The sequence below is a fragment of the Centrocercus urophasianus genome, unplaced genomic scaffold (assembly GCF_019232065.1).
Source record: "Centrocercus urophasianus isolate 14NV4802_14NV808 unplaced genomic scaffold, USGS_Curo_1.0 seq_617, whole genome shotgun sequence".
Classification (NCBI taxonomy): Eukaryota; Metazoa; Chordata; class Aves; order Galliformes; family Phasianidae; genus Centrocercus; species Centrocercus urophasianus.
Window position 1 is genome coordinate 1 of NW_024885219.1, and position 18,766 is coordinate 18,766.

Genomic DNA, 18,766 nt, shown 5'->3' on the forward strand with positions numbered 1-18,766 from the left:
ATTCATGAAGCGCCCGGCGCAACCGCCCCGCGCCTTAAGGGGGACGCGCGCTTCTGTCGGAGGCGGCGGGGCGAGGAGGGCGGGGCGGCGACTTAAAGGGGCGGCGGGGCCGGAGCGGGGCTGGGCCGCGGTGTGACCCGAGCCGGGCGGGGAGGGAGCGCGGTAACCGGGCAGTGGGAGGCCGGGCCGCATCGCGGAGAAAGCGCGGTCCGAAGGAGGAGGCTCTGGGCAGCGGCCGGAGCACCGCGAGGTCTCGACACCCGCCGTACGGCCGGCAGACAGCGCTGGGCGCTCCGCTGCTTTCGGCCTTTGTTCCGCACCGCTTCGGCCCCGGCGCTTCTCTTTTATCGGCCAACGCCCGGCACGGCTCCGCGGTGCGGCACCCGACCTCCGCAAGACCGAGGGGACGGCGGAGCTGAGCCGGGTGAGAGCTCAGTGCCGGGCTGCGGGGACACAGCGGGCGCGGAGCCGCACCCACCCAAAATACAGCCGCGAATCTGTCAGAGCAACGGTTTATTCAAGGAGCAGGAAGAGCAGCAGCCATGTCACACCTACAGGGCCTTGCCCTGCTGTTGCCTAACATAAAACCGCACAGGCATTGCTAGCAGTCTGCACTGATTTCCAAATGCTTTTCTTGCACCACACACACAGATGCCCCGGGTTCCCAAGGATGCAGTGAGCCCCTCTTAAGTGCCTTCTTTCTACCAGTGCTCCCACCGTGTACCTCGAGGCAGAACAGTGTGACACAGAGATCCACCCAAATCCCTTCCATCCCCCATAGCTCCTGCTGCAGTCCAGTAGCAGTTATTAGGGCAGTGTGAACGCTGGGTGCTGCTTCTTGGTTTGGGACTCTGGAAGAAGAGGGAACGCTGTAAAGCCACAGAAAGCTGCTGTTCGGGGGGTGAATGCCAAGGCTGCATCTGAATGAAAAAGAACATGGCTAAGGGATTCACATTAACCCTCTTTTATCCTCAAAGTGGATGGGAAATGAGGCAGAGGCACTTTGGTCCCTGGTGAGAAGCATATTACGACCCAGCCTCAGTGCACAGCACTGCATTTGCGTGATAGCACCTGCTCTAGCTAAGAAAAACAACAAGAGATGAGTTCTGAAAGCAGATGCAAGATGAGGAAAGAGGGATCCAGACCTGACTCAAACCTTTGAGCCTAAAAAGCATTTGGAAAGTTCTGAAAAATCCTGCCATAAACTGTTTCTACATGGGACACAATGATACCTCACTTCTGGAAGTGTCCAAGGCTTCCAGCAAATGGTGCCCAGGACAAAGCTCTGAGTATGGTGTTACCCAGGCCACAGTGAGCAGCTCTGTGCTGCCCCACAGCTGCTACAAGCGAAGAGTCAGGTATGGAGAACATCAACATTCAGTGTGAATGTTTTCCTTGGTCAAAAAAGAAAGGGCATGGAGGAAACTGATGGTCAGCACAGCCAGAGTACAGCAGTACAGCAATCTGCTCAGTCCTTCTTGCTGCTGGGGTTCTTACTGTTGAACAGACTGACTTTGTTGGCAGATGCCACAGACAGAGAAGGAGACTCCAGCTTCACCTTATCCAACAAAGTCTTCTTTATGGCTGCTGGGGAGATCTTCTCCTTGTCAGCCAAATGCTGCAGCTGCCTGCCATAGGGTGGTAGAAGAGAGAGATGGTAAGAAGTAGAAAGAGGAAGAGACAAGTGGCTCTTTAGGATTTCTCAGTGCCCACCTTGTCCGGATACAGGAAGCCTCCACAGCATTGATGAGCAGTGAGCGAAAGCCTCCGCTCTCCAGGAAGTGCAGGGCATGAATGCTGGCTCCCCCAGGGGAGCAGACATTGTCTTTCAGCTGACCTGGGTGCTGCTCTGATTCCAACAGCATTTTGGCAGCGCCCTGTGGTGAGGAATAGAAAACGACTATCAAAACTCTGACTGAGGAAACCCTCTGCCAGATACTCCTGTTCTTCATTGCTTAGAGCAGCACCTAACGGGTCACAAAGGGCAAAACTGGTCTCCTGCCCAAGGGCCAATAACAGGCTGCCAAAACACTTTGGAGAGCTGGAAAATCCTGTACAGGAGATATGGCTCCCCAGGCCCACCACACCACCAGCACCAGCAGATTGCTGCAGGCACTTCCTATGTCTCCTCACCAGGAACCCGTGTGCATTCAAACCAAAAGTACATTTAAATACATTCAGTAAAGGGACTGAAATCATTTAAAACTATGATGTGCAGACACTCTGCACAGAGCAGGCAGAGGCTTAAGAGCATTTTGGAGGAAGCAATACTGACCAGCAAAGCCTGAGCTCCGAGCCGAACAGCCAGCCTGCGGGGAAGCCCCATTTTCACACCTCCATCAGCCAGAGCATCCAGGGCAGTGAATGCCTGAGATCAGACAGAGGAAAAAAAGTGACTGGAAGTCTCTATTCTGAGACCAGTGTTCTTACAGAAGGCAGAATCCACAGCTCTAGGATCACATTGTGACTTACAAAGACTTGACAAAAGTCAGCCCCTTTACTGCATTGATGCCATGCCACGCTTCTCTCCCACCAGCTCCAGCTGAGTTGTAGGGAGAATGGAAGAAATTCAGCTTCTAGGTCATCCTAACAACAGGCTCAGATTTTGCAACACAGACGTGGATACTGCACACTGGCTATGGACTTCAGCCTCATCCAACTGGTAATAGACTTTTGTTGTTGACCCACACTGGTTATAAACTGGATACCTGGATTACATGTCCCATCACGAACGGCAGTGATGAGAAAAACAAGAAAACACACACTGAATGTGCACAGACTTTCGGTGCATGCAAAGCCCACCAGTGTCCCCAGCATTTCCATGAACTGAGAAAGCAGCACATACATACGCAGGGCCACTGCCACTGAGCCCTGTTACAGCATCTATCAGGTCCTCTTCCACCTCTGTGCAGAAGCCTACGCTGGCCATAAGTTGTTCCAAGAGCTTCCCATCCTCCACATCTGCATGAGTCCCAGTAGCATAGACTGTGGCACCTTCTCGGACAATCACAGGGGTGTTGGTCATGCACCTGATCACTTTAGGTGCAGGGCAGAAGGCAGAGAGTTTCTTAGGGCAGAAAATTATTGAAGATAGAGAGAAAGAAGGAAAAAAATAAATGAAAGAGAGCTTTAGTGCATATCTGGCATTTCAAACAGGAAGGGGCTCCCAAGGGGCAAGAGCAGCACAAACAGGGGAGCAGAGAGACTCCTGTGTATCAAATTCCCCACTTCAAGTCAAAGTGGGCAAAACTTAAATATGAAATCCTTAGTCACAGCACCAAACAGAACACTGTGGGGAACAACATCCTCCACAGCTGCCCCATCGGCACCAAAACAGCTCCTGCAGACACTGAGCACAAAGTCTGCAGAAATTCACAGGAGACCCACCTCTTCTCACACGGAGAGAAAAAGCGATCTGATAGCATTTCATGTAATAAAAAAGCCTCCATGAGGAGCACTGCAGCTTATTCTGACGAGGCAAGGGTGGCCCAAAGCAGCCAGCTGGGCACAGCACAGTGCTGTGCTGGGGACCGCAGGCAATGCTGGGGTCAGGCTTGAATCCACTTCCAGCGCTTTGCTGTCCTGATGGCCCTGCCCGGCTCAGCACCGCCCGGCCCTCACCTTCTCGATGGAGCTGATGGTGACACCGGCAGCGCAGGAGACCACGATGTGACGCTCCTCGATGTCGGGCCCCACCTCGTCCAGGATGAAGGGGATGATGGGGGGCTTCACGGCCAGAAAGAGGACGTCGCTGCTCTTCACCGTGTCCTTGTTGCTCACAGTGAAGTTCACGCCCATTTTCTGCAGTGGGAGAGAGAAGCGACGGCTGTGGTTCGTGGCTGCCGATTCGGAGCAGGGAGCAGCGCCCAGCCGCCCGCACTCACCCGCAGCCCGCTGACGGTGGGCAGCTCGGTGTCCGGGGAGCTCGCCGTGATCTTGTGCGCTGCCAGGATCCCTGCAGACAAAGCGCGACTCAGCCCGGGCACCTCGCCGGGCACCTCGCCACGCCCCCCGACCCCGTACCCACCTGCCGCCGTGAAGCCCCGGGCCAGGGCGAAGGCGAGCTGCCCGGCCCCGATGAATCCCACGCTCATGGTGCGGTGCGGAGCGACCAAAGCCCACCTGCAACCGCGCCGCCGTCCACGTGGCCGCGCTCCGCTCAGAGAGGCGGTGACGCGGCGCATTGGGGCGGGGCGAAAGCGCGTAGCCAATCGTCAAGCTGAGGGGCGGGGCCACGCCGGCTCTCCGCCTCTCAAGGGCGAGAGGCGGGGCCTCCGGCTGAGCTCTCGCCAGCGATTGGTGCAACTCGCTCCGGGTGTTGCATCATTCACCGCCTACGCGGACCGCCCGGGGCCGGCCGCTGCCTCTCAGCTCCGAGCCGCCAGGGGGCGCTCTCGTCCCGCCGCAGCCGAGCGCGGAGCGCGGTCCCTTCTGGAAGCTTCGGGTCCCGCCCTGTGTTGGGGCGGCGCTCCTCGTCCTGGGGGTTTTGTGCTTGTTTGCATTCCGTGTCTCATTTCTTAATGCGTAATTCTGGGACCCGGGCTCGAGCACAGAGCCGGGCTCTGAATGCACGCACGTACATGTCGGCATACCACAGCGCCATCCCAGGACGCCTCTGTGATGAGTTCCTCCATCATCATTTGCTAATTAAGGAGGACGGGCTCTGGAAATAAAGGGCTTTTTAATTAACTGGATCACGACAGGGCTGGTTGTTAAAATCGCATTAAGCAGATACGGGATGTTCTGTGTCCAGGATTGGGCAATCTCATTCTTTCCAATGGTTTGAGGGTTTTTAACCACCAAAGCACGAGGATTGCTTATTTTTATTTTTTTTTCCCCCTAAAAGAGCGAATTGTTGTCCACAAATCTGCCTTTTTTGCCATTTTGACCATGCGAACATTTTTGCTCAGCCCTTGGCTGACAGATGAGAGGGCTGAATCTGAACAGGCTGTTCTTGGCAATGCTTCTCTTTCCACTCCTCCACTGCATGCTATCATCATTTCCACCTTACGTCTGATTTCCTCGTCATCGTTGAGGCACCAAATGTTGCCCCCATGGTTTCCCTTTGGCCTCACATTATGCCCCCCTCCAGTGGTGTCGCTTGGTGCCATTCAGCTTTGTGCCGTGGTTCTGCTCACTGCTGGGTGCAAAACCTGCACAGCAAGAGAAGCAAGCGAAAAGGAAAAAAGAGAAAAGAAAAAGGTGTTGTGCAGCAGAGGAACTTCCAGCAGATTGCATGTGAGATTTGGCGGCATCTGCTGGGCCCCCGTAACAAAATGGAGTCTGCAGGAAGGATGATGCTTTCTTCAAGCAAAATCCCTTTGTTGTTGTTGTTTTTTCGGGTCACCTATTTGATTTTTTGCACTCTATCATATCAACAATGGAATACATTTCCAAGAGTTACACGGCTTCATTTGTCCAGGTTAACCGGGTTAAAAAGAATGCATTTAAAGGCTCAGGGATCCTTCTGCATGCAGTGGCTCTGTTGGTCACACTGCCTGCTCTAAAACAAACGGATTTCTCATCCAAACAGCAATTCTTACTGGTACAACCCTTGATTTTGCTTGGTTTGCAGGAAATAAAGCTCCCTCGTGTCCCTTTTTATACCTACACTGGATAGCACAAAGCTCTGCACTTGCATAAGCCAGCCAGCCCCTTGCTCAGCCATCATCTTCCAAATTTCCTGCCTTAATGGGAACTTGTGGAAGAGAAAAGAGCCCTTGGAAGGCTGCATGGCACATTCCAATAGATACCAATGCTTCTTTCATGGGCTTATGGTTCCAGCTAAAGTCCTTAGAGTGGTAGTATTGTGCAATGCAACCTCACCCAACGGACATTTTTTCCTTTGCTCTTCAAACCCCACACAAGGCAATAATGAAAAATATCTTTCCTTCCTTTTTCCTGAGCGAGTGCTACAAAGAATGTCATCCAGCAGTGCTGGCGGCCTGGGCCATGCAGGCTTTGTGCATCAACACGAAGTGAGAGCCGTGCTTTGTGCTGGAAAGCAGAAGGGCTCTGGCTGCTGAGATAAAAGCTGCACAAAGGGAAAGGACACAAACCTCTGTAGGTGTCGTCTGCAAGGCTGCCATTCAGCTTTATTTTAATTTGCTTAAAAATAAATCTCGCTTCTGTCCGTCAGCTGCTTCTGGATTTTAATCCAATCTATCTGCTCTGCATGAGAACTCGGGCTGCTTTCGTGTCTGCCTGATGGCAAGTGAGGAGTTGTTCAGCTAAGCCGGAAATCTGAGCCATGCTATGTGGGACTTTTTTGGGTGTTTTGTCAGGGATGGGTCGGAGGAGCACAGCTGGTGTGTGACACACAGAGCTCAGGAATCCCAGAACCTGATCTGCTCTGAGCCAGCACCCCCGGTTTGTTACCATTACATGCAAGGATTTTCCCTACGAGTTCAGTCGTTATCACAGAATCACAGAATTGTAGGGGTTGGAAGGGACCTCCAGGGATCCTTGAGTCCAACCCCCCTGCCAAAGCAGGTTCCCTACACAGGAACCCTGGGACCCTGCTTTTATGCAGGGCTGTGATAGCGATTCATCTTTGCATACCCTTCATCCCCACCTCCACCCTTAAAATTTATCTTTAAACTTCCAGGAAAACAATCCTGACATCGGTATAAAGAAGCAGTGACATATGAGCAGCGCAGGTGCTGAGGTGCCCTCTGGTCCTGTCCAAGCAAGAACGTCTGGTTGCGGTTGCTTTGCAATTTGGGTCTATTCTGCACCATTTCTTGGCAGTAGAACTCCAGTTTCACAAATGTTCATTTCTGTACAGACTTGGTGCTTGCTAAATAGAGTACCCTGTGCTCCCCCTCGAGGTGCGTGCTTGGGATATTCTTTTTCTGTGCTAAACAGGGGAGCAGAGGGAAAGGAAATCATCAAAATAATATCGCAGCTATGATGTTCTTCTCAGAAACATCCTGACTGGAATTTCCCACATTTGCAAGTATTTCATGTCTCACCACACAGCCCAGACTAACCCAAACTCCAGCATTGTTTTTCGTCTCTGGAACTGCTGTTCCTTGATGCAGCTTTTAACTTTCCCACTTCCTGGGTAGTCACTTGATTATAGTTAAGTGTTGGTAACAGTTTCAAAATCTTTGGTGTCTTTCCTAATATTTGGCTCAGCATTCCAGCAGCTTACAGACCCACTATTGCAGCAAGCATTTTTTGCCTTCTGGAGATGAGAGGCCATTTTGCATACTTCAGACTGCAGGATTTCTTCACTCTGGTACCAGGTGGCTGAAGCAAATGCCGACTGATGGGGGGTGGGCAGCTGACCCACTGCAGGCTGAGACCGTGGGCCCACTCAGCCCTGGCAATGAGCTCTGGTTCGTGGCGCAGTCAGTGCCCGTCCTCACCGCGTCCCATTTCCTGCTGCTGCTGCTGGAGCCGGGGCAGAGCCGGGCCTCAGATGTGGGATACGAAGCGGATGCGCTGGGAGTACGCCAGGTCAACCACGTAGAGCAGCAGGTTGACGTAGGTGAAGATGGCCACCACCAGCTGGCTGTCCCAGGGGCACCTGCCCTTAGCACAGGCGCTGGGGCGCTGCGGGGAGCCGTACTTGCTGTCAAAGCAGAACACCGGCCAGATGACGGCTGCGCTCACGTACAGCAGGACGGCCCCAAAAGTGTAGACGACCACAGAGCGCTCGAAGGGGAAACACAGCTGGGCGGTCTTACCTGTGACACTGAAGGCGACCACCACCACCGTGACCATAAAGCAGAAGCTGTAGACGGCCACGCACCACTGTGTGGCCACGTATTTGCTATACTGGCTGTCGTTCACCAGCGCCCCAAAGATGATGCAGGCCACAAAGGCTTGTACGATCTTCAGGAGCCCGGAGACGGTGGCCATGTAGCTGGTGACCTGTCCTGGTTTGGCCCTGGTCAAGAACACCTCCGCGCCGTACACAACAAACACGAGGCCGGCAAAGACGCTGGCCGCTATGCGGAAGTCTCTCACCTCGCAGGTGATGGGGTAGCAGCCGAGCTGCACGAAGTAGAGCGGGTAAATCACCGCCGCTGTGACCGACATGAGCGTGGCGAGCATGGCGAACGCAGCTGTGAAGTTTCCCCAGGAGATGCTCAGACAGCTGTGCAGGTGCGTGAACTCGCAGGTGATGATAAAGACAGTGACAGCAAAGCAGAAGGTCCAGACAAACATGCAGAAAGTGCCGTATGCTGCGCTGAATCCCCCCTGGTGGGCCACCAGGCTGAACGTGGTGCATCCGAACATCATCTGCAGCAAACGAACTATTCCCACTGGAGATGTCACAGCCGCGGTGTTCAGATATGGCCCTCCTGTGCTCTCCATCATCTTTCCAGTCCTGCAGATGATGCACTTAAAAAAAAAAAAAAAGCAACCACCCAAACTTCCTTTCAGGCTTTTGCCCTTTGTCCTGAGTCACACCTGGCACCGGATCAGCGGACAACAGCTCCAATTCCTGCCTCCCTCTGCCGGTATCCGTAGGTGCTGTGCTGACGCTGAGTGTGCGTCTCTGGCACGGAGTGCTGCTGCAGGGAGGTTGCTGCTGGCTCTGCCCACCGGCTGCGCTCTCGGGGTGCTGCGATCCGTTCCCGGCTCTGAATGCTGTCCCTTATTCTGTCCTTTCGCTGCCTGCTTTCCCTCACGATGGCTGAAAGGATCACGTTCTCCCCAGGGGCTGACATTTATTCCATTTTAGCTCTGCAGCTGTAGCTCTGCCGTGGCACTTTCAGGAACCCAGGCATATAAATAGGGGCTATATTAATAGTGCTGGAACGAGTCCTGCCCCCCTCAACTGCCTTGAGCAGTGTTATTTAACACTGACACCACGAGCTCCATCGCGGCTCTGGGTCGCCCTTCTGCTCCTCTGGACGTGTGTCGGTCAGTGCTGCTCTGCATGCAGCTCAAGAGCCCCAAGCACAGCCCTGGGGGGGGACGGGCCTGGATGCCCCACGGGCACTGAGAAAGCCTGCGATAGAAGCTGACTCATTTTGCTCCTTTTGATCTGGAGCAGCGATAGATTTGCATGCTGTGAAAGGCCCCGCTGTGCTGCGAGGGCTCGGACACCAATCCTCTCCGTCTCCCTGTTTTACTAATGTGGGAACTGCTTATTCTTATCCCAAGCGCCAAATCCAAAATGCAACCGTTGACAAAAAAAATGGCTTTGATATCCTTTGCTCTGCTTTGGAACACGGATTCCAATAGAAATGGTCAAACCTTACAATTTGATCATAGCTTTCCCCATCGCCGTTTATGGTGTACATTTCCCCAGGCTTCTTCGCAGCTGAGAAGTCTCTTCATTTCGACTATAAAAGTTAAATAAGATGATTGTTGCGACTTTGGAATGCAAAAAACGCCACAGAAGGGATTCCTCATGCAGCCCTCGCGTGGCACCGGGCCACTGCCACGCTCCCACACCCAGGGTCATCCCCAACCTCAAATCCCACAGCAGGCAGAGGTGGCAACAGAGAATTGCTGCTTCAAGCCAGTCTTGGTGTGCAGTCGGGATGGGGTCTGGGTTTGTGCAGGTGGGGCTGCCCCTGGTCCAGCCATGCTCTGTGTGTGAGGCTGGCCAGCATCCTGCTTGCACCCACACACTGCTGCTGTGACCTGGGGGTGGAATTGACACGATTAACATCACAACAAACAGGAAATGCAGTCCAGGGGCTGAGGGGCTGCATGGGAGATTCGCTGTCATTGATCTCTGCCCCTCCTAACTCTGTGATGTTAATCCTTCTCCTCCAACAGGGCCTTTTCCAGGCGGTATAAGAGTCTAAAGGGGCTGTAAGATGGGGACAGACTCTTTAATGGGTCTGTTGGGTAGGACAGGGGAAATGGTTTCAGACTGAAAGATTTAGACCGGATATTAGGAAGAAGTTTTAACACTACAGGCAGTGAGGCAGTGGCACAGGTTGCCCAGAGAGGCGGTGGTGCCCCATCCCTGCAGACAGCCAAGGGCAGGGATGGGCTGTGAGCACTGATGGAGCTGTGGGTGTCCCTGCTCAGGGCAGGGGTGGCACCAGATGGCCTTTAGGGCCCCTTCCAGCTCCAACCATCCTGTGATTCCATGGTTCATCGCTGAGTGCTGCTCCGTTCTGTGGCACGTCCTGTAAGCTGAGGGCTGTTACAAGGTACAGCTACCATAGCATCACTCCATAAGCAGCGTTCTGTTGCACGCAAACGCAGCTGAATTCACGCTCATCATTTTTCTTCTTGAGTCACAACCAGAGCTCCTCCAGGCCCTTTCTCCCCATCGAAGCATTTGGCTGCAGCTGCACCATGCTGGCTATGCTGAGTCTGGAACTGCAGCCATGCAGTGCACATACTTACATCCACTGTCAGCTTTTGATTTCTTAATTGCATTTTAATTTTAGCTCAATCACATGATCCTATTGGGGACAATTTTTCAGTGATGAGTTTCTAATAGAAAGCATCTCATCTAGTCATGAGATCTGAGTGTACAAACACATGGTATGGAATTCTTCCAGTCTCACCCCTCTTGCTGTTGGCTTCCATGTAGCAAATATCACTGGTGGTGAATTTAGAAGTGTCAGCTTCACAAAGGCTTGGGAAAATTATATTTATTGCACAAGTACAAGAAGAAATATAGAGCTGGAAATCACCCTCTGGGTTACAGATTCTGGTTACCAGATACTGCTGGCAACCACATCATATAATTTTTTCTAATAAATTAGCTAAATTCCCCCCTTAACAGTATTTCTGAGGGCTTCTGCTCTGTTATATCTTTCAAAATACTGTTGCAGAGCCACACTAAACTAGAGATTGCTGACTTCTAGGGAATTTTTTCCTGTTTGCAAGAAAAAAAAGAGATGTCATACAACCCCTGTGAACATTCCTTGCCATTTAGAAATTAGCCTTTGGATTCATGTTTTAGAAATACAGGCAACCAGCTCTGTGGAAAATATTGCATATTTATACGTTTCCTGGCAGAAACATGGCTGGACACAGAGCAGGCACTTGCCATCAAAATGCATCAGCTTGTGTACAACCATTCGAGAGCAACTGACAGATGCAGCAGCTTCCCTCGATGCTCCCAAGAGAAGAACAAGTGCATGGCAGCAGTTCTGGCTGCTACTCAGCTACCAGAGCTCTGCACTGATCGACCCTCAGCAACTCCAGCCCTCAAAGGAATCCTGCTGTCTGCATGCTTTCAAACATTCCCTGTACTGAAGAAGCCTCTCAGTTTAGCGCCACGAAAAGTGTAGTCAGAACAACGTTACATCCGTTATTAAAGCATGCAAAATGTTAGTAATTCCTACACAAATAATACGGAAACTGCACTGATAGCTTTCTGGCATTTCAGCTCTGCTGGGAGCACCGTTCATTTTCTCCTTAGCACTTCAGCTGAGCTGTGCATTAAGCCCCATCTTGCACAGCAGCACTGCTCCCCAGCACAGTGCTGCCTGTGCATTTGCTGCAGTGCACAGAGTAAGGGAACGGTTGGAGCTCGCAGGCAGCACTGCCTTTAACCTGGGAAGCTCTCTCTTGAAAGCACATGGAATTTTTCTAACGTTAGGCCCTAAAGTTCTGTTGCTTATGCATTGTGCAACCATTACCACAGTGCAAGTGAAAGCAAAGGAGGTGTTAAGGTCCTCTGCAGGAAGGATGGCAGTTGTGCTCTGCGCACAGCTTTGTCTGCGCTGACCCAGCACCGAGGGAAGCTTTTGCATGAGCTTCTTCCTGCCCTGAGGAACAGCCTCGTGCTGCCTCCAGCTTCAGCCACGCTTCTGATCCCTCCCCTGCTCTCATCCCCATTTCAAAGAGGAAGGTGTGTTCACAAATGGAAATACGTTGTTTCTTGTCTTGTGCTTTTATGTTGGAAACACTTTGCCTTTCGAGACAGGCCCGCTTGAACCAAACCTTTCTTAACTGCTATAAAAACATATCTTAAAATGCAATGCCCTGGAATAGCTGATAAATCACAATCCTCAAGCTGAAAATGCCGTGTAAGGATGCAAACAGCAGCTGCTGGGTGAAAATCTCCATCTTCATACACTACAATCTTCTTTAGAGGGAACGACAAAGCAAACTGCGAGGGGAACACCAGAGTCTCGTTATTATAAAATGACAACACCACTCTCAGCCCACGGCCAGGCACAGTGATCGTAAGGAAATCCCATCCAAATGAGCAGCATATACAACTTTACAAAGACATATGAATGGTTCTCTGGTCAGCTCTTATAAATAGCATTTTACATATTAAAATAAATATGTCCACATTGCCAAAGTAGCAAGAGGTTTCTTCGTTATTTTAAAAAAAATATGTTACAAAACAATATCATTTATATTTCTTGCTTAGTTTTAAAAAAGTAATAAAAAAGTCATTTTATAAAATAAGACAAAAGTAAGTTGATTACAAGAGTGTCCATCCCTAGCACGTGTCCTTGGTTTGTGCACTGCGATACATGATGAGATGCTGGCCTCCAGGAAGTCATGTAATCATTTCTTCACTTCTAGTTGGACAAAAGAAATCCAGTGCTTGCTTTTTTCACCACTTGTACGAGTCTATGTTGTCAAATTCATGGCAAGGGAGAAAGTCCTAGATCTGGGGAAGGTTCTCATCGTGCTATGTTTATGGCTTCTCTACTCGCTGTGTCAGATTGCCTTGTGTAACACAGAAGAGGATGTGAATGGCCAAGACCGAGCCCTGGAGCTTGGAGGTAACACGTTCCAGTCAAACAGTGTGAGCAAGAAATTGCTTTTTTTTTTTTTTTTTTTTAAAACATCCAAAGTGTGCAAGAGAGTGGGAGCAAATGGGGGTGTGCAGGTTTCAGCCTGCGTGGGGGTGAGCGTGCACCAGCCTGCATGAGCGTAAGGAAGATTAGAGAGTGTGGGAGAAGGGCTCCGAGTCTCCTCCTGATCTAATCTCTCTGCCCCTGGCAAGATCCCCTCCTAGTTACCACTGCTGAGCATCCCCAGGAGTTTACTGGGCTCCAGGCCCTGTTGCTGTGCCATCTTCTGCACGTCAAAACCCATGTGCATGAGGAACTGGATCACGTTCATCTCCTGCCCTGTGAACTGGTCCCTGATAGTGGGGCACGAGGGGTTGCAGTGGGGCCATGGACAGCTGTCAATCAGATGAATTGGGCAACCTTTCAGAGGGGCCTTCCCATTTTTGTTGCTCTCATGTAGGCTCCGATCCCAGCAGTGCAGGGCGCGGGGTAATGATGTCCCCTTCACCTGGATGTCCGTCCAATGGCTGAAAAGACAAACCATACAGGTTGTGTCACAGAGGTCAGGCTATCAGAACCGTTATTTCCCCTGGTCTTCTCATGTTGACCTTTTACAGAAGCTGTAAAACCACTCACTTGCGTGTAATGATCTCATGAGACAAACAGGCAGGAGCAAAGCTAGCACTAAAGGAGAAAACAGAAACACAGGTTAGGTCTTGGGAGGACAGTTAACTCCTGTTGAATAGAATCTTTGCAGCGAGGCAGAGGGTGGAATTTTTGCTGCCCTGACAAAATTGTTTGGAACAGCAATGACTATCATGACATAAAACCTGGCTGGACTCTAAAGTACCCAGAAGAAAAGGGGTTCCATCCTGCATCTGCTGCAAGTTGCATACAGCAACTAAACTACATTAATAGTTGATGAGACAACGGAAGAAGAACCATCTCAGTGTTTTATGATCACAGATCACAGAATCACAGAATCACCCGGGTTGGAAGGGACCTCAAGGATCATGTAGTTCCAACCCCCCTGCCTAGCAGGGCCACCAAACACACACATTCAGATCAGGTTGCCCAGGACCCCGTCCAACCTGGCCTTAAACACATCCAAGGACGGGGCATCCACAACCTCCCTGGGCAGCCCGTTCCAGGGCCTAACCACTCTCCTTGTATAGAACTTCCCCCTAACATCCAACCTAAATCTTCCCTCCTTCAACTTCGATCCATTTCCCCTAGTCCTGCTGTTGTCAGCCCTTTTGAAGAGTTTACTCCCCTCGTGGGTGTAGGTTCCCTTCAGGTATTGATAGGCTGCAATGAGGTCACCCCGCAGCCTTCTCTTCTCCAGGCTGAACAAGCCCAACTCCCTCAGCCTGTCCTCATAGGGGAGGTGCTCCAGCCCCCTGATCATCTCAGTCGCCCTCCTCTGGACCCTTTCCAAAATCTCAATGTCTTTCTTGTACTGAGGGCTCCACACCTGGACACAGTACTCCAGATGGGGCCTCACAAGAGCCGAGTAGAGAGGGACGATCACCTCCCTGTCCCTGCTGACCACCCCTCTCCTGATGGAGCCCAGGATCCCATTTGCCTTTCGAGCTGCCAGAGCGCACTGCTGGCTCATGTTCAGTCTCTCGTCCATCAGGACCCCCAGGTCCTTCTCTGCCGAGCTGCTCTCAAGGATCAACACTTTCCAAAACAACCCCGTGGGGTGGATGGCTGTGCAATGGCAAGGGGTCTCAGACCTCACTGTAGAGGCTGGTAAAAAACAAAACCAACCAGCACCAACATGTTCTTATCGATGGTAAAGGACAGCTGGTAACTGTGAGCCTGGAAATCACTGTGTGCTTATTCAGAAATGAAAACGTCAAGATTCTTAGCATAGATTAAGTATAGTTATCAATGTATGACACCAGTGTCTGCAGAGATCAGATAAATGCTATCTGAATACTGGATAAAGGGCTTTTCTTGGAAGTACACACGTCGCTTTTTCTCACTCAAAGACTTACGTCACGTCCTTCAAGGTGTTCCTCAGCTCCCTGCCCAGATTCTGAATGTAGAGCCACTGCCCCTCCTGAACAGGCTGGCCAGTGAGGTGTACATTGTCCACAGTAAGCTGGGCCTCATCAAACAGCCACTGGACAACAAAGACCGGACCTGGGAAGACAAAAAGAAGAAGAAGAAAAAAAAAGGCAAAGATTGCTGTAGGTTATCTGCAGGGAAAACCCCAGAATCCATTTTCTCTCTCTCCTCCAATACTTACATCGAAGAGTGGGGTAAATCTTATATCCAAAAAAACAATTCCATTCTTCTCCCTCTTTAAACTGCAGCTTACAGCGTTCAGGAACAATACCATTCCAATACCTGGAAGACAAAGCAACAGCAGAATGAATGTCATAGTAACATCTTAACAGTGATCTTTCCATATGCTGGTCTATCTCTGTTCTGGTTAAAGTGCCAACTTACTAGAAGCAAAGCTCTTTCTTGGCTACACTGTACAGTCAATGCATTTTAGAGCAGCTAACTGCACATTTTCTTTCACGTGTCTGTATTTTAAATATAATATCCCTGAAGAGACCACTGATGTTATAGAATAAATACTCTTCAGGTGTCAGAATGCAGGAAGACCAAGAGGGAGAACAAAAAAGCACACTTCAGAGCATGACTGTACCTTATTCCCCTTCTGATGGCTTCTGTTGGAGCACACGTGATGGTATCGATGCAGTCAGTTCTGCGGTACTGCTTGTTATCCAGGAACCACCCAGAGTCTGCTAAGCCACGCACCTGGATCCCTTGGTACCCCATCTCCTCCAGCTGCTCTGCCACACGATCCACGTTCAGCAGCACTCCTGTTCCTCCAGCACTGCAACAGCAATTTGAGTGCTGCAGTGACGATGCAGGCACAGCTACGGCACGGCTGCTAGCAGACATCTCACAGCAGCCACGCTCTAAACAACTTCATTTCTCCCCTGGACAACCCCGTGGAGAACAGGTGTAGGGCTTGCTGCTGAGAACTCTTCCCAAAGAGCCTTCTGCTGTGGAAGCCCTGCAGACACATACCTGCTCCCTGCCAGCAGCAGCACTTTCGCAGTGCTAAGACCTTTTCCCACGAGCTCCTTGATGACCTCCTGGATGATCAGCGCTCCCATGAAGGCGTATTCGTCTGAAACAGAGACCTCAGTGTCAGCAGAGCTGTTTCCTGCCCAGGGTAAGACCTTCACTTCTCCACAAATGCAAAAGAGCGTTACAGAAGGATCACAGATCTGAACACTGGCCTGTTCCCTCCACCCGCATGTTCCCCCAGTGTTAAACTTTTCTGAAAGAAGTGAATAAGCAGTGAACAGAACACAAGGTAACAGCAGAAGGCCTTCCTACACGGTGCTCGGGAATTGATGAGCTAAGAGAAGGAAAATGAGAGCAAAGCAGACTGCTTCTGTAGGTATTACTTCTTGTAATATCTTAACTCAGTGAGCACTGAGAGCCACACAAGGTGAAACAGATCACTCGTGCGAAACTGAGCTCGATCTGGAGAGGACTCCTCCAGGCAGATGCTGAGTTCTGGCATTATCAAAAGGACAGCAAAGCGGGCACGTATGCAAAGCAGTGATTCTATTTGCAAAGAATTCTGCAGATAGCTCTTAGTGTGACACACAACAGCTCCTTTCCAAGGACAGATATCTCCCCGAGACAAGTTCGAAGTTAAGTTCACTTGCCTCTCACATCAGCAAAGCCAAAGTCACATGCAACAAACCATGGCTCCTCAGCTGCACCGTTTAATTTGCTGTGTGCTGGAAGCCGGGGAGTCATCCAAAAGGAATTCAGTTCCTCTAATCCTTGCCTACTGCATCAGTAACATCTCCGCAAGCAGTGGCTCTGAACTATGTCAAAACAGACTGCGCTAAAGAGATCAGGATGTTTTATCTGGAAGTAGCTCGATATTCTTTCCTGCCCTTCAGTGAGAAAAGCCTGTTCCCCATTCGTGCATTTCACAGAAATCTGGCCATAGCCTTCAAAGTGCAACGTCTGCGGCAGCAACAGCCTGTCACCAACACTCACTTTTCTCAGACTTGGAAGAGGCACCGCTCCAAACATCACTTGAGCAATACGGGATGAATCTGAAAAAGAGTTGTGTGAGTGCTGCGTTCCTGCGGGGTGAGGATGGGGTCACACGACTGAAGAAAATTGAACCCTGGGGAGGGGAGAAGGGAACGGCTTCTCATCCACACAGCCCCCAGCCACACCTTCCTGCACACCCATGGGACACTTAGGCCCATTTCCTCCTAACACTGGTGGCTTTACTGAGATAAATCAACAAAGAACGTGCCTTCTGTTGATCTAACTGAAGCGCTATGCCAGCTGGGCAGGGCAGAGGGCTGTGAAGTTGCCCTCAGCTCCCACTGACACAGTGGTGCCTGCACTGTGAAACTGTGCTTCAGTTCTGTCACACCTACACTGAGAAGACATTCAGCCGTGCAACGCTGAGTCTGGAATGATTTTACCTTCCCCATTTGTCTACAGCTTGCAGGATGCATGTTCACATCCCTCTGCTTTTCCCTCCTACACTGACATGTATAAATGGAACTTTCTCATTTCTCTTTGAACTAAAGAAGTGATTCCATGTTCCCCTTGAGCTGGCAGACATACAACACGCCACCAGCCAGCCACAGGATTTGCCACTTCATCTATTTGAGAAGGCTCTCAGCTACCCCAAGTCCTCCTCCATCATCCCACAGCTCCTTGCAGAGCAGACTTGGAGTTTTCCAGTCCAGGCCGGCACAACTTCAGTTAGATGTGTATGGCATCTAATGAGGAAATGGGCAATTTCCTCATGTGCCTGTTAGCCTCAACCTGTCCCTGCAGCATTCTTGCTACCCCAAAGCAGGAGTTGCTGTGACAGCAGAACCCATCTCCCTGAGCGCTCTCTCCTTACACCATGTTGGCGTTCCACCAGTGGGGGTTCTCCTCCGGCTGTGACGACAGGATCCCCGTTCCTGCAGATAGACACAAAGAGGGAACATTCAGTGACACTGTGAGCTACAGGACGTGGTTTGTGTTAGGGCTGGAGCCTGCCTAGAGAGCTCCATCCATACAGCTCCTGCAGCACAGAAAGGCCCCATGGCACAGAGTAAGCACTTCCCCAGACACCCAGTGCCCTCGGGTGAGCGACAGCACATGCACCTGCAAATGGGAGCAGTCAAGGGATGCGATGAGGATGGACTGAGTGCAGCGAGAATGAAGGGAGGCTGGCAATGCTCTGCCAGCCCCAAAGCCCCGCAGCTTCGGGTATCAGTTCAGCCTATGTGTGACATCAAAAAAGCCAAAGGTGCTTTTACGTGCACTGATACACACGGCACTATGACGGGCGCTGCGACCGAGCGGGGAAGGGGTGGATTGAGAGAAGCACAAACGTGCTTCAAAACAAATGACCAAACCAAGCTTTAGAAGATCCCGGTGGCTCTGGGATGCATTTACAATAAAGAGGGGGACGCGGGCCGGAGATCCGTGAGCAGCGCTGCCCACAGCCGTAACACAGCTCGCCCACGTGCCCGCCCGCGCCTCCAGGCGGTGCCTCCCGCGGGAAGGAGCAGCCCCGGCGCCGGGCGACGCTCACCCACTCTGGTCGCCGGCCACTCCTTGGAGCTCATCAGCCTCCGCATGGTGTCGTAGCGCGTGTCGCAGTTCTCCCTGTTGAAGCAGTACCAGCCCCCTGCGGGGCACCGCGGGTCACGCCGCGCCGCCCCCGCGCGCAGGCGCGGGCTGCCCGGAGCCGAGGGCAGGCGGCCAGCGCGGGGCCGCCCCGAGCCGCGCCCGGGCGAGGCGGCGCCGGAGGCTCACCTTCCAGGAACAGCAGCCACCGCCGACTGCCCTTCGACTCTTTGAGGTAGTAGCTGCGGACAAACAAACAGGAGGCGGCGCGGCCTTAGCGGGAGCTGCGCCCGACCGCAGCGCTTTGATGCCCGCCCCGCCGGAGCGTCGGCGCTACGCAAAATATTTGCTCAGCGCCGAGGAGAGGCGGCGGGAGCGGAGCCGCGGCGCGGGGCGCGCCAAGACGCTGCGGGCGCGGCCGCCCGCGAGGCGCT

The 18,766-nt window shown here is 51.9% G+C and overlaps 3 protein-coding genes across 3 annotated transcripts; all 3 read right to left on the bottom strand.

The window, feature by feature from the left end:
* Positions 1 to 498: 498 nt before the first annotated feature.
* LOC122169981 (pyrroline-5-carboxylate reductase 2-like) lies at positions 499 to 4,133 on the bottom strand. Its single transcript, XM_042836544.1, has 7 exons — positions 4,028 to 4,133; positions 3,885 to 3,955; positions 3,622 to 3,801; positions 2,846 to 3,067; positions 2,276 to 2,368; positions 1,714 to 1,877; positions 499 to 1,628 (listed from the first exon to the last, which is right to left on the bottom strand). The coding sequence occupies exons 1-7, from the start codon at positions 4,092 to 4,094 to the stop codon at positions 1,469 to 1,471; spliced, it is 957 nt and encodes a 318-aa protein (XP_042692478.1). The 5' UTR covers positions 4,095 to 4,133; the 3' UTR covers positions 499 to 1,468.
* Positions 4,134 to 7,422: 3,289 nt separating this feature from the next.
* Positions 7,423 to 8,331, bottom strand: MYADML2 (myeloid associated differentiation marker like 2). Its single transcript, XM_042836545.1, has one exon. It carries the CDS (start codon positions 8,329 to 8,331, stop codon positions 7,423 to 7,425), a length of 909 nt encoding a protein of 302 aa, XP_042692479.1.
* A 2,309-nt stretch (positions 8,332 to 10,640) lies between these two features.
* Positions 10,641 to 18,605, bottom strand: NOTUM (notum, palmitoleoyl-protein carboxylesterase; the record flags this gene model as incomplete). Its single annotated transcript, XM_042836546.1, has 10 exons — positions 10,641 to 13,219; positions 13,329 to 13,376; positions 14,696 to 14,843; positions 14,950 to 15,050; positions 15,358 to 15,549; positions 15,747 to 15,849; positions 16,743 to 16,801; positions 17,617 to 17,677; positions 18,298 to 18,393; positions 18,522 to 18,605. Coding segments are annotated over 10 exons (1,199 nt in total), but the record flags the coding sequence as incomplete, so codon positions are not given.
* Positions 18,606 to 18,766: the final 161 nt, after the last annotated feature.